The following is a 16,110-nucleotide window of genomic DNA, read 5'->3' as shown; positions in this document are numbered from 1 at the left end:
AAAAAACACACGGAAAGTAAACCAGCACATGACATCACTTCTGAAGTTGATTTTTGTTGGCCGAGAAAATTTGCGTGCAGTCTAGGCACATTCCAACCAACAAAACACAACTCTGGACAAAAGTCGGATGATCGGTCGGCCGATAATCGATGCGTGTGTACGAGGCATTAGATCGAATATCAGTTGGTCAGTGGTCACTGCTGAACTAGATACATTTCAGTTTATGTGAACCCATCTTCAGTTAGCTGTCACCAAAACAGGAGCCCCCTTCGATTACAGGTACAAATGTGGGATTTTTTTTTCTTTTGTCCCGGTGACGGAGGTCACCAGGACAAATAGAGAGGGTGACCCTCTACAGCAGGGAAACAGCATTAAAAACCTGACAGGTTCTAACCCTTCTCCTCTCCTCAATTAGATACACTGTTAGATAATTTGAAGTACTTCCTTTGTTTGTAAGTTTTTTTTTCCAATAATACTAATTAAACTTTTAGACATTTGATAAGTACTTTTCAATAACATCAAAGAATGGTTCAGATATTTGGTAGGTTCTTCCTAATAATAGGGTCCACCGAGTGCACTGGCTTTTCCAGGCTCCTCTGTGTTTGTGAGAACAAGTTCGCCAGTTGGCTGAGTAGCGTGCTTCCCTTGGTAATAAACCAGAGTTCCCCGAACAAGAGTAGCCATGACTTTTCCCTGAAGAAGGAATCCCAGATACGGGGTAAGCTGCAGGGTACAAAAGCATTATTAGATGGCATAAAGATAGAACTGTAGATTACAGGTCTGAAAATATTACAATACTGGACTTTAGACAGCTATGCCTTTTAACACACATTAACGCATCTACACAGGCAGGTCCATAAGGTCAAAGAGTCGGCAACACTAATGCTTCTCGTTATGAAACTTTATTCAAGCGCTACAGCAATTGCAACATCATAAAATGCTTGCCATTGTTTTAAATGTCACTAAAGCGTTGATATGTGTTGTCAATATGATGCATCGACACATGTTATATCTTGCTTATGGATGACAATGGCAGCACATGAAAATGTATGATTGTTTATAATGCATGCAAAATTGCATGAAAACATGCACAGAAAGGTATAAATCCAAACTGAAGTTCCAGTGCACCCAAACTGAGGCCTGGTTTACATTGCCCAACTCGGTTTACACTGCCCGACTTTGAAGCCGCATGGCACAGCGTGACTTCAGCGCAGCTTTCAAACGACTTCTTTAAGAGAAGTCAATGCAAGCCGCTCTGAAGTTGCCCCAAAGTAGTGCAGGAACCTTTTTCTAAGTTGGAGCGACTTGAGTCACTCCGATTAGAACAGTTCCATTGCACTGAATAGAGCGCAATTTGTCAGACGACTAAGTTGCCTGACAAGTCGCCCCAGTGTACACCGTGCTTGATATTTTAGTGTTTGCAGGTGCTGAAGAGTTTTTACCTTACCCCATAAATAGGGCTTCTGTGTAGCGTGAACTGTACACCATATGGCCAATTTTAGGGAACCCATACTCTTTTTTGGATTTTGATATTATATAGAATGCAGAAGGAAAACACCAAGAGGAGGGTAGGAATTCCCAAAACTCCAAGGTAAAGTGGCACTGAGGCAGGAAGGTTAATCTCAGCACTGAATTCCCAAAGCGAGATTAAAAAGCCAACATTTAACTCTTTTCTCTATTCTCTGCCTCTCATTTCTCTATATATTCATCCTGGTGTGTGAGCTTTGTGTATTGAGCCTATAGTGATATGCCTGAATAACTGGGTTTATTGCAATGGAAGGGTTTTCATGAGGGATCTTTTATACAAGCATTTTGATAACAGTGCTTGGTTTTGCATTATACTTTGTAGTGTTGTCACTCTGTATAATTCCCATAACTTTGGCTCTGTCCAAATCAATTACCTATACTGATTTCCACCCTAGGCCCTCTCCATCTTGCCAATTATGTATGTGGTTCTTTTTTCTTCCTTATGTTGAAAGTGTTTTTTGTTGATGGGCCATTCCAGGCAATAAAATAAACCAGTCGCTCAGCTACTATTGCTATCCAGCAAAAAAGCAACTCTTCTAATGTCCAAGACCATTTGCCCATTTCTAGGTTCTGAGTTCTGTACACAAGGAATCACAGGGTTAGTGGAAGACTACCACCAGTACCCTGAGCTATGTAACATCCTCGCTCAATGTTTCCCGAGAGTATTTATAGTCACAGTTACACTTCCCAACCGGGTTGATTTGGATTAGTTCAAATTGAAGTCATATATGACTTTTTTTTTACTAACCATTAAAATGATTTTGGACTCCTTTATCTGGTTTTGGTCTGACGCTCCTTCCTGTATTTCTGTGGTTTGAGATATTGTTGGGAATCCATCGATGGACACCTTGTTGTATCAGAGCTGCCTCGCCAGAGCTGTTGAGTTTGTTTCAAGTTTTCGTCCACCTGACTACCCATGCATCTCTAAAAGTTCTCAGCACCACTTTGAGTATGTTGTTCCGATTCTGATTGGTGGCTTTCAGAAACTTTGTAGCAATTTGTGTTTCTTACATTACAGTACATTGTACTTTCTGTGTGTAAAACACAACTTGTAGTTGGTGTGATTGAGAATAGCTCTCATGTGTCACAATCAAGGATTCTCAGATCACCAGATTACCAACAAAAGGGAATAGGATGAACTAATGCCAGTTCGGAACGTCTATCACTAATGCATGTAGGCATACAACCTTTGGTGCCAAATTCAACACGCCTTTGCTAAGATTATGTCTTTCATATGCAACAACTTATTATTTTAATTTGTGTAATAACCAAGCTGTGACATTTCTCATTTGGTTACAGTTTTTATTTACCTTATTCTTGTGATGAATATCATTTTCTTGAACCTAGTATAACAGCAGAAAAACAAAATGCTAAGACATATCAATAAGAGAAATTGTGCTAAATGGTATAAATCAAAATCAAATATCAGCAGTCCTAAAGTGCTTCAAAACTTTAAAGGTTTTTTCGGTATCAGGACAATATCCCTCCGGACAATATCCCCCCGGAAAACATCCCCCTGGAGATAATCCCCCCTGGACAACATCCCCCCCGGATAATATCCCCCCGGGACAACATCTCCCGGGCAATATCCCCCGGGACAATATCCCCCCGGAAAACATCCCCCTGGACATAGGGTTAGGGTTAGAGGGGGGATATTGTCCGGGGGGATATTGTCCAGGGAGGATATTGTCCAGGGAGGATATTTTCCGGGGGGATGTTGTCCAGGGGGGATATTGTCCGGGGGGATGATGTTCGGGGGATATTGTCCGGGGGGGATATTGTCCTAGAATCATTTTTTTCCCTTAAAGTGATTGTAAACCCTCATCTTGTAAAACACCCTGTTCAGTTTAAAATAGGAATGAAAGCCAAAGCATTTGTGTATAGATATAAAAAAAACAAAAAAACAACAGCATTATAAATATCTTTTCTCTCTTTTATTTATGTGATCAAATTCTCTCAGTTCTCAACTGCAAAAGAGCTGGGGGAGGAGAAGCTACAGCACACTAATCTTCTCAGTGAAAGGCTGTGCAAGAGGAGCATATCAGAACAAGTGTGATCATTGCAGGAGAGCAGGCTGAGTTCCCAGCACAGCTAGAGAACTGACCACAGTGTGTTCTCCTGCTTAGTGTGGTCAGTTTTTAATAGGAAAGCAAGGAGACTAGCAGGAACACCAGGGATTTCACACCAAGGAAGCAATACAAAAAGAACAGGATACTTTTTCATACAAGTACATTGTACAGCAGGCACATGTAAACAATATTATGTTGGTTTTACAAATGCTTTAATGCATCCTCTGCATTTCGGTAAAATTCCCTTACCCTCGCCATAACACTTACCTGAGTCCTTTATTGATCCAGCGATGTGCCCGGTTGCAGGTATTCTTTCCCCTCTTCCTGCTTTCACAGACTGCTGTCAGGCAAATTCTGTTAGGAGAGTCTATGGACATACAACCTGGCTGGGGAGTGTGGTTTTCTATGAGGGCAGACACAGAAGAGGAGGGGACAGTGCCAACAGGGGACCCCAGAAGAGATGGTAAGGGGCCAATCTGTGGAATACTATTTCACAGAGCAGGTAAGTATAAACCTTTTTTTTATTTTAATTAAAAAAATAAAGGTTAACAACCAATTTAAGGTGATTGTAAAATCTGGGTTTTAAAAAAAAATATATACATTTTATACTTACCTGATCTATGCAGTTGGTTTTGTACAGAGCAGCCCAGATCCTCCTCTTCTCGTGTCCCTCTTTTGCTCTCCTGGCCCCTCCCTCCTGATGAGTGCCCCCACAGCAAGCAGCTTACTATGGGGGCAACCAAGCCGATTCACAGCTCCCTGTGCCCATTCAGACACGGAGCTGCTGCCCGGCCCGGCCCAACCCCTTTCTTTCCTCATTGGCTGACTGTCATTTAATGACAGCAGTAGGAGCAAATGGCGCCACTGCTGTGTCTCAGCCAATCAGGAGAGAGTATCCCAGGACGGCCAAGGCATTCGTGGATAGCGCTGGATAGAGATGGGCTCAGGTAAGTTTTAGGGGGGTTGAAGGATTTTTTATCCTAATGCAAAGAATGCATTAAAATAAAAAACCCTTCTGACTTTACAACCACTTTAAGGATGTTTAAAAGATAACAGTATGCTTATCAAAACTTTGATGACCGCACCCGTCAAACTTGCCTATTGAGATCAACTGGGCTGCACTGCAACTGCAAGCCAAATGTAAAATTGCCAATTGAAAAAATAAAATTAAAAAACAGGTGTCAGGAGGTGGGAGTAAGGCGTCCTGACTTGCCTGTCAGCCTCTGCTGTATTGCCTTCTGAAAAGTGATCCACCACTGATTGCTTCTGAAAGAACCCTTACTATTTTAGGGGGGACACAACTAAAATCTGGCTTTGAAGTCAGATCTAGTGGACAAACTAGCATGGCCACGGCAGTGCATTTGCATATTAGCCCATGGTTCTGGAGAGAGCTGTGGCTGTAAAATTTTCCCGGAGGTGAAAATGCTAAATATTTGAAGTAAATTACATTTTCCTATGTATGTAAATACATTTCCATTGGAAAAGTGAAACTTTTTTTCTTCATATAAAAAGCCCACCTTGATACTTATGTCTCATCTACAGTATCTTGAGAAAATTAAATAGGAACCCGTATTTATAACGCAGATTGGTTGCTATGGGGTCCAATTTCAACAAACTATATTCAAGCTATATTCTTTATAGCTGAGCGCCCCTGTTATTTTAAATACCTGAAACTCTCTGTCAGGATCCCAGATGACCAAATCGGCATCATAACCCACTTTAATAGATCCTTTACGATCGCCAAGGCCGCACAGTTTGGCCGTGTTGCTGCTCAACAATTGGGAAACGTCAGTCAATGAGAAGCCACGAGTTCTCGCAGAGGTCCAGAACAGAGGCAGCCCTAAAAGTGAAGAGAGAAATCAGTTTACCAGAAAATAAATGTCATTATTTCAGACAATTAAAAGGCAAAAAATAAAGAAAAAACTCCTTTAGTGACCTCTACAGATAATCTTGTATTTTATTAGCCTATAAATATATAAATAAATATATTTTTTATTAAAACAAAATCACCGGAAGCAAGCTCTGGGAATCATTTTATAAAGTCAACTTTTTATTGTTACCAAAACACAACAAATCATTTTAAAATATAATTTAAAAACATGGGGTTGGCTCTTTTTCCCTGGAGCTTAGTAAATGTGGTAAAGCTTTGTGATTTCCATCATCCAATCATGTGCAAGTAAAACATTTTTTTTTTTCATTTTTTTTTTTTTTATGTTCCTTGCACCTGATGCTGTATGCTGTTCAAAGTGAATCAACATTACAATTACTAAGAAAAATGAGTGCAACCGCACTTGTAAAGTGCACAATCTATTTGCCTTTAGTAAATCAACCCCAGTATGTCTTTAGCTGGCTGTACATTATTCGATTTTCAAATGAAAATTCATAAGAAGATTTTTAGTACATTTGACGATTTGATTAAATTAATTCAAAATTTCATTTCTTTTTGACCTTTGATTTTTAAATGAATGGACTATACCAAATGAAAACCAGAAACACTGTTAGAAAATTGTTTGTTCAAGAAAATTTTTCCATCCTGCTCATTTGAATTTTCTCATCACTGCAGTCAAAAAACGAATGTCAAATTGACTCCACTAAAAATTAGAAAATAGAATGAACCTTCTTAAAACAAAAACAAAATTGAAATAAATTCTTCTAGTGTATTCCCACCTTTAGAATGTGATAGGTATAGCCACATTTTCACTGTACGTATCATCCTCCATTAGAGGCATACTTCTGGACTGCAGTTCATTAAAACCATCAGGGCTCAGTACCCCCAAGTGATGCATTTTTGCCTCAAATGAATGAATGAGCCCTGTGTTATAATGTTGTTATATTGCTAGTCTTTGATACTGTATTGATATACAGAGCTGTCCTGTAATGCTGTACAGAGAGTACTGAATAAACAACCGTTGTTCCAGACCAGAGTCCTGTGTCTCTCACAACACGGAGAATATAACAGTGGTGACGAGGATGGGATTTACAAGGTTACTATCCATGTGAGAAAAGAAAAGAAGAAAAAAAAAAAACTCTGGATTGTCACCTGGATACAAACAACCACAGAGCCCAGCAGGAAAATGTCATTGATCGGGACATTAAGTGAATTTGATGGAGAACAGACATCGTGGAGTTCCTGGATTGAGAGACTGGAACAGTATTTTGCTGCAAATGCCATCCCAGGCGACAGGCAAGTAGCAGTATTTCTGACAGTGGTTGGTGCTAGAACATATGACACTCTTAGGGATCTCCTTTTCCCTGAAAAACCAGCAACTAAGACTTTGGCAGAGCTCCTGACACTTTTAAGGAATCACTTCCAGCCTAAACCACTAGAGATTGCAGAAAGATTCCGGTTCTATCAGCGGCAGCAGCAGCCAGGTGAAGATATTAAGGCTTATGTGCTCGCCCTTCGCAGACTAGCCTCAACCTGTTCTTTTGGGGAGTATTTACCGACTGCACTGAGGGATAAGTTTGTCATGGGACTGAATAGTGAGTCTAGCCAAAAGAGACTGTTAACAGAGAAAGACCTTACCCTTACAAAGGCAATTGAGATAGCTTCAGTGATGGAAATGGCTGTGAAAGATACAGAGGCATTGAACCCCCAGAGCAGAAGGGAAGAGGTTAAAGAGGAAGTTTTCAGAACAGCACTCAAGCCACCTGCAGCTAACTGTAAATATAGACCCTCACCAAGCAGGGAGTCAGCTTGCTACCGTTGTGGGAATACAGACCATGGTCTGCCGGTTTAAGGATCAGTTCTGTAATAATTGTGGTAAGGCAGGCCATCTGAAACGAGTCTGCCGTAGTAAGAAGGTGCAAAATAAGCAACCTCTGAACACCAGGACAAAAGCATATATGGTGGGAAGATATACATCGTCATCGGAATCAGAGAATGAGGAAGTGCTCCACAGATTAGACATACATCATATGCATTCAGCACCCTCAGCAATGACTGTAGAGGTAACCGTGGAAGGAAAGAAACTCAAGATGGATGTAGACTAGGCCTGCTGAATATAATCGCCGAATCGATGCATCGCGATGCGACCCTTCGCGATTCTGCATCGATTCGGGGTGATTGAAAAATCGATTACTAATGACGTCAGTTCCGGGGGCGGCGACAAAAGTGACATGGCGGCGCTGGCCGGGCTTGTGGAACACGGAGCTCCTCCTTGCGGCGTGGTAGAGGAGAGCGGAGCTATCGGTGCTCTCTCTGGCCCCGGGATCAGGGGTCGGCAAGTGCCATCATTGATTTTTTTTTTTACACTGACACTGCCTCGCCTGCCGGAGTCGCCGCCCGCCGCTCCCCCCTGCAGACATTCCCGCTCAGCCTCCCGAGTCCTGCTGGCCAGTGAGATTATCTCTCTGCTGGCTGGAGGATGGACTGTGGAATTGGTGCGGCGGTGAGACTCCAGAGAAGAACTTTCTCTCTCACTCCGGAGGAGGGACTATGGAGAGTGGCACTGTGGCTGTGAGACCGCGCGCTCAGTCAGAGCAGACGAAGGAGCCGAGGCGAGCACACTGTGCACAGTGGAAGTCAGAGTCTGGTCACTGGAAGAATCGTGTTGTTGCAGGCAGCTGGGGGGCCCCACTGCTGGACCAATGGAGAGAGAGAGGCCGGAGTCGGACTGACCAGGGGACCAGAGACTGAGGGGAGACACAACTTACACAAGGTACACAGTAACAGAAGAAGTTTTTAAAGTTTTAACTTTGGGGGAGGGGGGGCCAGTAGGCCACCTCAGGAAGGGATGGGACCTGCTCTGGCCCTGGGGCCTAGCCTGTTTTAAGGGTTCTTTATGGAGGAGGGGCCCTGGAGGGAGTGGGGGATCCACCCTGGGGGGGACTGGGCTGGGCCCTGGTCTGCTGCATTGTTCTTCTAAGGGGGATCTATAATGGAGGGGGTCGCTTGGGAGTCGGGACCCTGGCCTGCTCTAAGGGGGGTGGGGGTCTATGGGTTGGGACCAGTCACCAAGCCAGGGGTCCCCCCCACATCGATCCCCCTAGAGCAGACCAGGACCACCAGGGTCCCCATCTCCCCTTAGAGCAGGCCAGGCCTGCTCTAAGGGGGGGGTCTGTGGAAGGGGGACCCTGGCCTGCTCCAAGGGGGCTCTATTGGTAAGGGACCCTGGCCTGCTCTAAAGGGGAATGGGATCTATGGGGGGACCTGCCTGCGCTAAAGGGCGGGCCTGCACTAAATGGGGATCTATGGGGGGACCTGCCTGCGCTAAAGGGGGGCCTGCACTAAATGGGGATCTATGGGGGACCTGCCCTGGCCTGCACTAAAGGGGGATCTACGGGAGACCTGCCCTTCCCTGCACTAAAGGGGGATCTACGGGAGACCTGCCCTTGACTGCACTAAAGGGGGATCTACGGGAGACCTGCCCTTGCCTGCACTAAAGGGGGATCTACGGGAGACCTGCCCTTGCCTGCACTAAAAAGGGATCTACGGGAGACCTGCCCTTGCCTGCACTAAAAAGGGATCTATGGGAGACCTGCCTGCACTAAAGGGGGATCTATTCCATAGATCACCCTTTAGAGCAGGGTCCCCATAGATCCCCCTTTAGAGCTCAGTTCCCCTGGATCCCCTTTAGGGCAGGCCCAGGCTCCCCATAGATCCCCTTTAGAGAAGGGTCCCCATAGATCCCCCTTTAGAGAAGGGTCCCCATAGATCCCCCTTTAGAAAAGGGTCCCCATAGTAATCGTGATGCATCGTGATGCATCGCGGAATCGAATCATATCGAATCGCGACCCTAATAATCGTAATCACATCGAATCGTGAGGTAAGTGAAGATGCACAGCCCTAATGTAGACACAGGAGCAGCAGTTTCAGTTATCACCCAGAAACAATGGAGAAAACTTCTGATTCGAACAACTGTCCGTCCAACACCAATCAAACTGCAGACATACTCAAAGCAGATGCTCCACCCACTGGGTTGTGTGAAAGTACAGGTATCCTACAAGGGTCAGACGAAAAGAATGCCATTATATATCCTAGAACATGGGGGACCCCCTCTCTTTGGGAGAGACTGGATTGCTCACTTTGGCATGCCAGACATCGCCATTAACCCCTGCAACACCGTGACCATCCCATCAGGGGATGAAGAGGGATGGGTGGAATCCCTGAAACAGCGATTCCCACAAGTCTTTGATCACCATTTGGGAAAAATAAAGCATGACTGTGTGAGACTCAGGCTGAAACCCAATGCCCAGCCTAGGTTTTTCAAAGCTCGGACAGTGCCTTTCGCACTCCGAGCAGGTGTGGAAGTTGAACTAAGCCGGCTGGAGGAACAAGGTGTCATCTCAAAGGTAGAGCACAGCGAGTGGGCATCACCAGTTGTACCAGTAAAGAAAGCAAATGGGGACTTACGCATTTGTGGCGATTTACGCATGGCACTAAATTCTCAACTGGAGATAGACCAGTATCCCCTACCCAGAGTAGATGACATTTTTAAATAGTGTCCAAATGAATGGAAAAAATTAATAATGATCACACAAAATATATTAATAAATAGTTTCCATTCATTTGGACACTATTTATTAATATATTTTGTGTGATCATTATTAATTTTTTCCATTCATTTGGACACTATTTAGTAATATTTTTTGTGATCATTAATACTTCTAAGCGCTACACTTTCATGTTTACATTGTTAATTTGAGTCACTGTTGGTTGATTTTGTGTTGGCTGCTGACATTTATCCATCATTTATTTTTCACATTAGCGTGGAAATTTTTTATTTTATTTGTATAGATGACATTTTTGCCTCTCTTGCAGGAGGTCAAAAGTTCACCAACTTGATCTCAGGCAAGCTTATTTACAGTTTGAGGTCCACCCTTCGTCCCGCAAGTTTCTAACCATAAACACTCACAAGGGACTGTATGAATACAATCGGATTGGGGTTTGGGGTAGCCTCCGCCCCAGCCATTTGGCAACGCAAAATGGATGAGATTTTGGCGGACATTCCTTTCACACAGTGCCTGTTAGATGACATGCTCATCACGGGCCTGACGGACCAGGAACACAAGCGTAACGTGGAGCTTGTGTTGGCCAGACTCCAAGAGCAGGGTCTAAAAGTGAACTTAGCGAAATGCCAATTCATGGTACCTAAATTGGAGTTTTGTGGCCACCTTGTGGATGCAGAGGGTATACACACCACGGAAGCCAAAGTTGATGCTTTAGTAAAAGCTCCAGCCCCAACCAACGTCCAACAGCTGCGATCATACCTGGGCTTGCTGAACTATTACCACAAATTCCTGCCAGATCTAGCACACACTTTGTTTCCATTAAACAAGCTTTTGGAGAAACACTCCAGATGGAACTGGTCGGCTGCATGCCAACGTGCTTTTGAAGTTTCTAAGCGAAAGCTGTTGGCGTCACGCATGCTCGTGCACTATGACCTTCAAAGACCTCTCACTTTGGCTTGTGATGCCTCACCCTATGGTCTAGGGGCTGTACTATCTCACATTTTACCAGATGGGTCAGAGAAACCTGTGGCATTCGCCTCCAGGTCCTTGACAAAAGCAGAAAGCAATTACTCTCACATTGACAAAGAGGCTCTGGCGCTCATATGGGCAATTAAGAAGTTTCATCTTTACCTGTATGGTAGGGAATTCACCATACTGACTGATCATAAACCACTCCTTCAGATCTTTAGCCCTGACAAAGGCATCTCCCAGACGACTGCGGCCCGTCTTCAACGCTATGCCCTATTCTTGGGAGCATATAGCTATAAAATCCAGTATCGCAGCCATGATGCCAATGCTAATGCGGACGCCATGTCCCGTCTGACAAGGACATTAACAGACTCTTCTCCACCTGTCAAGAGTTGTCGTTACACCAGCCTGTCCTTTCTGTCTTCCTGGGAAGTAGCAGCCCATACAGCCAAGGATACCTTCCTTAAGACAATACTCTCCTGGGTACGGTACGGTTGGCCTGCAACTGTCACACAGGATTATGAACCTTACTTCCGTAGGCGTCTGGAATTAACTGTGGCTGGCAACTGTGTTTTATGGGGAGACCGAGTGATCGTTCCACAGACCCTCCGGAGACACATTCTGGACTTGCTACATACTGGTCATCCCGGGGGCACACGTATGAAACAAAAGGCCCAAGGCTATGTGTGGTGGCCGAACCTCGACTCCAATATCACGACATATGTGAATGCGTGTGCTGGATGTGCACAAACTGCAAGAGACCCTCCACGAGGGTGCGTCCAGCCCTGGACTTGGCCCACGGTTCCCTGGTTTCGCCTACACTTGGACTTTGCAGGCCCGATCAGAGGACACACCCTTTTGATCATTATTGATGCCCATTCAAAGTGGCCTGAGGTCATTCCTGTTACCCAGCCGACGACTAAGGCGACGATTTCCATACTGTTACATCTCGTTGCTACGTTTGGATACCCCAGAGAAATTGTCACAGACAACGGTGCACAATTCACAAGCCAGGAGTTTCAGAGTTTCCTGACTGTTCACAACATGAAACACAAGTTGACCGCACCTTACCACCCGGCTACAAATGGTCAAGCAGAAAGGTTTGTACAGACCTTCAAACGCTATTTCAAAGCTACTGTGGCTACAAGTAAACAACAGTCCCTGTCACCCCAGCAGCTGGACTCCTTCCTTTCTGCTTACAGAACCACGCCACATGCAACCACTGGGAAAACTCCAGCTGAACTTCTTTTGGGTCGGCAGCCATGGACTGTTTTGGATATGCTCCACCCTCAACTGGTCCAGGAACATGTACGGCAGTCCCAAGACAAGAGGGTCGAACACAACGAGATTCCCCGGTTTACAGCCCAGCAAAAGGTATGGGCTCGATCCTATGGCGCTTCCAACACTCGTTGGCTTCCTGCTATCGTCGCAGAGACTTTGGGACCCAAAATGTATAGGGTCTGCCTGGAAGATGGTTTCATTTGCAGACGGCATGCGGACCAATTGCGTCGTCGTTCTCAGCTGCCCGAATCCCTGACATCGGCTGCACCTCCAGTGTCTCAAGGATCTGCTCCTACCGGATCAGGAGGCATTGAGACTGATGCTTGGGGGGACTCTGAACTTTTGAACTCAGCTCTAACAGAGCCCTCCAGCCCTGTTCCAGAGGTCTGTTCACCCTCTGAGCTAGGGGATTCCCTCTTGGCCCCACCGGTGTCCATTCCGGCCAGCCCTGCTTCCTCCGGCCCAGAGTCGCTGGGTGCCCATTCTCAAAGACACTGTCGCCCTCCTGACCAGTTTCAAATGCAAGACCGGTTACGAGACTTTCGACGGGCCCGCCGAAAGTGATCTGCTGCTATTTTCTCCCCGTAGCGTCCCTGGAAGTTGTTCTCACATCCGGACGCGGAAGAAGCCATGTAAATCTCCTGAGTTGGAGGACTGTATTGGACAATTATGAGTTACTGTTTTATGCCTGTTCTCGTTTTGTGTTTTTTTTTTTGTTGTTTTTTTTTTAGGGATGGATGGAGGGATCACATGTACTGTCACTTTAAGGCTGGCTCCACCCAGGAGTGATGACAAGGGTCAAGGGGCAGAGTGGCCATCTTAGAGACATGTAAGAGATGTATTGATATACAGAGCTGTTCTGTAATGCTGTACAGAGAGTACTGAATAAACAACCGTTGTTCCAGACCAGAGTCCTGTGTCTCTCACAACATGGAGAATATAACAGATACTTTCTATAGTACTTAAAGAAGTTGTAAAGTCTCATGGTTTTTCACCTTAATGCCTTCTATGCATTAAGGTGAAAAACCTTTTCTGCTTCAGCTGCCCCCAGAGCCCCCCCTTATTCTTACCTGAACCCGAACGTTCCAGCGACGAGTACAAGGCCAGTGGCTCCAGCCGCTGTCTCAGGTCCTCATTGGATAGATTGAGAGCAGGAGGAGCCATTGGATTTTTACAATATTTTTTTGGGGAATGTTATATAGCAGAATGTAAAAAATATTGTGTTTTTTTTTTTTCCAGAATTGTCGATCTTTTTTTGTTTATAGCGCAAAAAATAAAAATCGCACAGGTGATCAAATACCACCAAAAGACAGCTCTATTTGTGGGGAAAAAATGACATAAATTTTATTTTGATACAGTGTCGCAGGACCACGCAATTGTCCGTTAAAGTAACGCAGAAAATGGCCTAGTCATTAAGGGGGCAAATCCTTCCAGTCCAGAACTGGTTAATTTAGGGTTTACATTTACTTTACGCACATTAGATGTGTCATCACAGTCCCCGGCTAGTGTAACATTAAATTATTTACTTTCTGCCTGTCTGTGAGCCCACTGTAAATGCAGACAAAAAATGAGGACAATGAAGGCATCTGCTTCACATACTTGTGTGATTTAATATCTTTACTTCCAGAGGCCTAAAAAATAATGGTTTTCATGCAACACTACAGCAATTAGTGGGTCAACAACGACAGCCTACACATTTATGTCAACACAAAGATAATGTAACATATTGTTTTTTCCGATTCATCTGTAGATTTATGCACTCCTTTCTTGCCATCTTGCTTATTAACAGATAAAGGTGCCACATTCTGTGAGATACAGTATTTTATGCCATCGCTGACTCAGCCTCCCAACAGATTTCATATATTCCCTGCTTGTAGGTGTCTCATAGCTTAGCTGTCTGACCTCACTGTTCACCCCATTGAGTTTTAGCAACAGAAACACAACACTGACCATCAGGGCCGCTGATAAGGCAGTACAGCCAGTCCTCCTGTACTGGGCCCGGGCCCCATCAAGTCAAAAGGGGGGCTCAGGCACCTGTTGAGCAGGGGGGCCGGCTTCACCGTCTTGTTGCAGGCACTGATTCTCTTCTGCCTCCCCCTGCAGCACTGCCAGCTTTTCCTCTTCTTCCCCCTTCGGCTGCAGGGGGATAGGTACTAGCACCCCTTCCATCTGCTGTCTGGGTCCACCTGTGTGCCCCTTTCCCCCACAGCGTTGCCAGCTTCCCTCCTCTCCTCTCTTCTCCTGCTGGCAGCTGCTGAGGGCACACAGGGTGATGTTTTAAGTTGGAGAGCCGGGGAAGGGGCTTGTAAATATGTAATTTATAGGCCCCTTCCTTTCCTGAATGAAAACAGTGAGTGATCAATGCCAATCACTCCTGTGTCCATTCATCACTGAAGCATAGTAAACTGTGTTTAATATGCTTCAGTTTGAGATTGATCAGGAAGCCTCGGAGCGCTTCCTATTCATTCATTTGAACAGCTGAGGCTACAGGGAAAACTACTGATAAATCTATGTCCTCAGTCACTTTTGGAGGGGGGAAAGGGGCCCAGTCAGGTAGGCTGTATGGGACCCTGTGATTTCCAACAGCAGCCCTGTTGATCATGATGTCACCTTACACAAAGAAGCAATAAGTCAGTACTACTGGATCTGCCTGACTAATGTAACTTTCAAACATCTCATGCTGTATAAAGCAAGATGGATGGATTCAAGGTGGCATTTTACTATACCACATTTACCAACAACAATTTGGACTCATTTAACTCCTCTTTTTATATCCATACACTACAGGAGTTCTTTCGGAACATTTGTATCATTTGACAATAAGATATGAGCTATAAATCCAATATAAAGATTCTAATACTTGAAATTCACACCAATGGTAGTTTTATTGTTTGATATGATACTGTATTCATATAGTCAGTAAACCAATAATACTTTCTCTGGCATACTGTTTATTGTTTTTTATCACTGCTGTATTTCATTCTTTTATCACTTACTGCCATGGACACTTTTACTGCTACAAACCTTTTATAATTAGTCTTAAATGTGTGATTTATTAATAGAAAGTGTCAATGAAACCAGCATGCCAACACACCAGAAAGAGATGATAGGATCTTTTGTCCTGCATACTTATTGATCTAGATGGCAGCAGTAATTGGCAATTCATAAGGTTATAGTGAATGCATTTATATATCAAGGGTCTGTCCCAGATCACTATGAAAACAAAAAGGTGTAGCTGTGTTCATTTTTTTTTTTAATATCAAATCTGAGCAGGGGGTATGCCATACTAATGTATCAAATTTGGCCAACATCTAACTGGAGATTTGTCAGTAACTTTACAAGTTCTGACATCATAAATAACAATAACCATCTTCTAAAAACTATCTTTTATTTTAAAAATAAGTAGTTCTGAAAGCCTTGCCTATACATAGGATCAGTTTTGTTACTGTCTCGCCCTCCTCGGCGGCATATATTAATCTTTTATTAGCCCAGCGTCATTCTCTCTCAGCAAATTCGAGCAAAATATTTATTACTTTTGGGTATGGAGAAGAATGTTATCCACTCAATGGTTACAACACTGGTGACTGGTGCCATATTGGTTCAGGGAGATTGCTGATGGCTGATCAGAACATCAGAAGAGCAAAAAAAAAAAAAAAACACGTGATTATATACATCAGCTAGGGGGCATTAAAGTGAACATGGTACTTGTGTGTGTGTGTGTGTGAGACAGTATTTCTACCCAAAGGCTAAAACTAAAAAGGCAAATGCATAGACATCTAGATTTACATGACTGTGTCACATATATTCCAGC

At 44.2% G+C, this 16,110-nt stretch overlaps 1 protein-coding gene across 1 annotated transcript in view; it reads right to left on the bottom strand.

Moving 5' to 3' along the window:
- Positions 1-203: 203 nt before the first annotated feature.
- Positions 204-16,110, bottom strand: part of LOC309551446 (allantoinase, mitochondrial-like) — a 77,530-nt gene continuing 61,623 nt past the window's right edge. The window contains exons 10-12 of the mRNA XM_082252033.1: positions 5,264-5,436; positions 2,838-2,870; positions 204-723 (exon numbers count right to left, since the gene is read on the bottom strand). Coding sequence (XP_082108159.1) covers positions 553-723; positions 2,838-2,870; positions 5,264-5,436 — 377 coding nt within the window. The 3' untranslated portion in view covers positions 204-552. The remainder of the gene's footprint in view (positions 724-2,837; positions 2,871-5,263; positions 5,437-16,110) is intronic.

The sequence above is a fragment of the Pelophylax lessonae genome (assembly GCF_965119305.1).
Source record: "Pelophylax lessonae genome assembly, chromosome: 3".
Lineage (NCBI taxonomy): Eukaryota > Metazoa > Chordata > Amphibia > Anura > Ranidae > Pelophylax > Pelophylax lessonae.
Note: the sequence above shows the minus strand (reverse complement) of the source record. Positions and strands in the feature narration are given on the sequence as shown.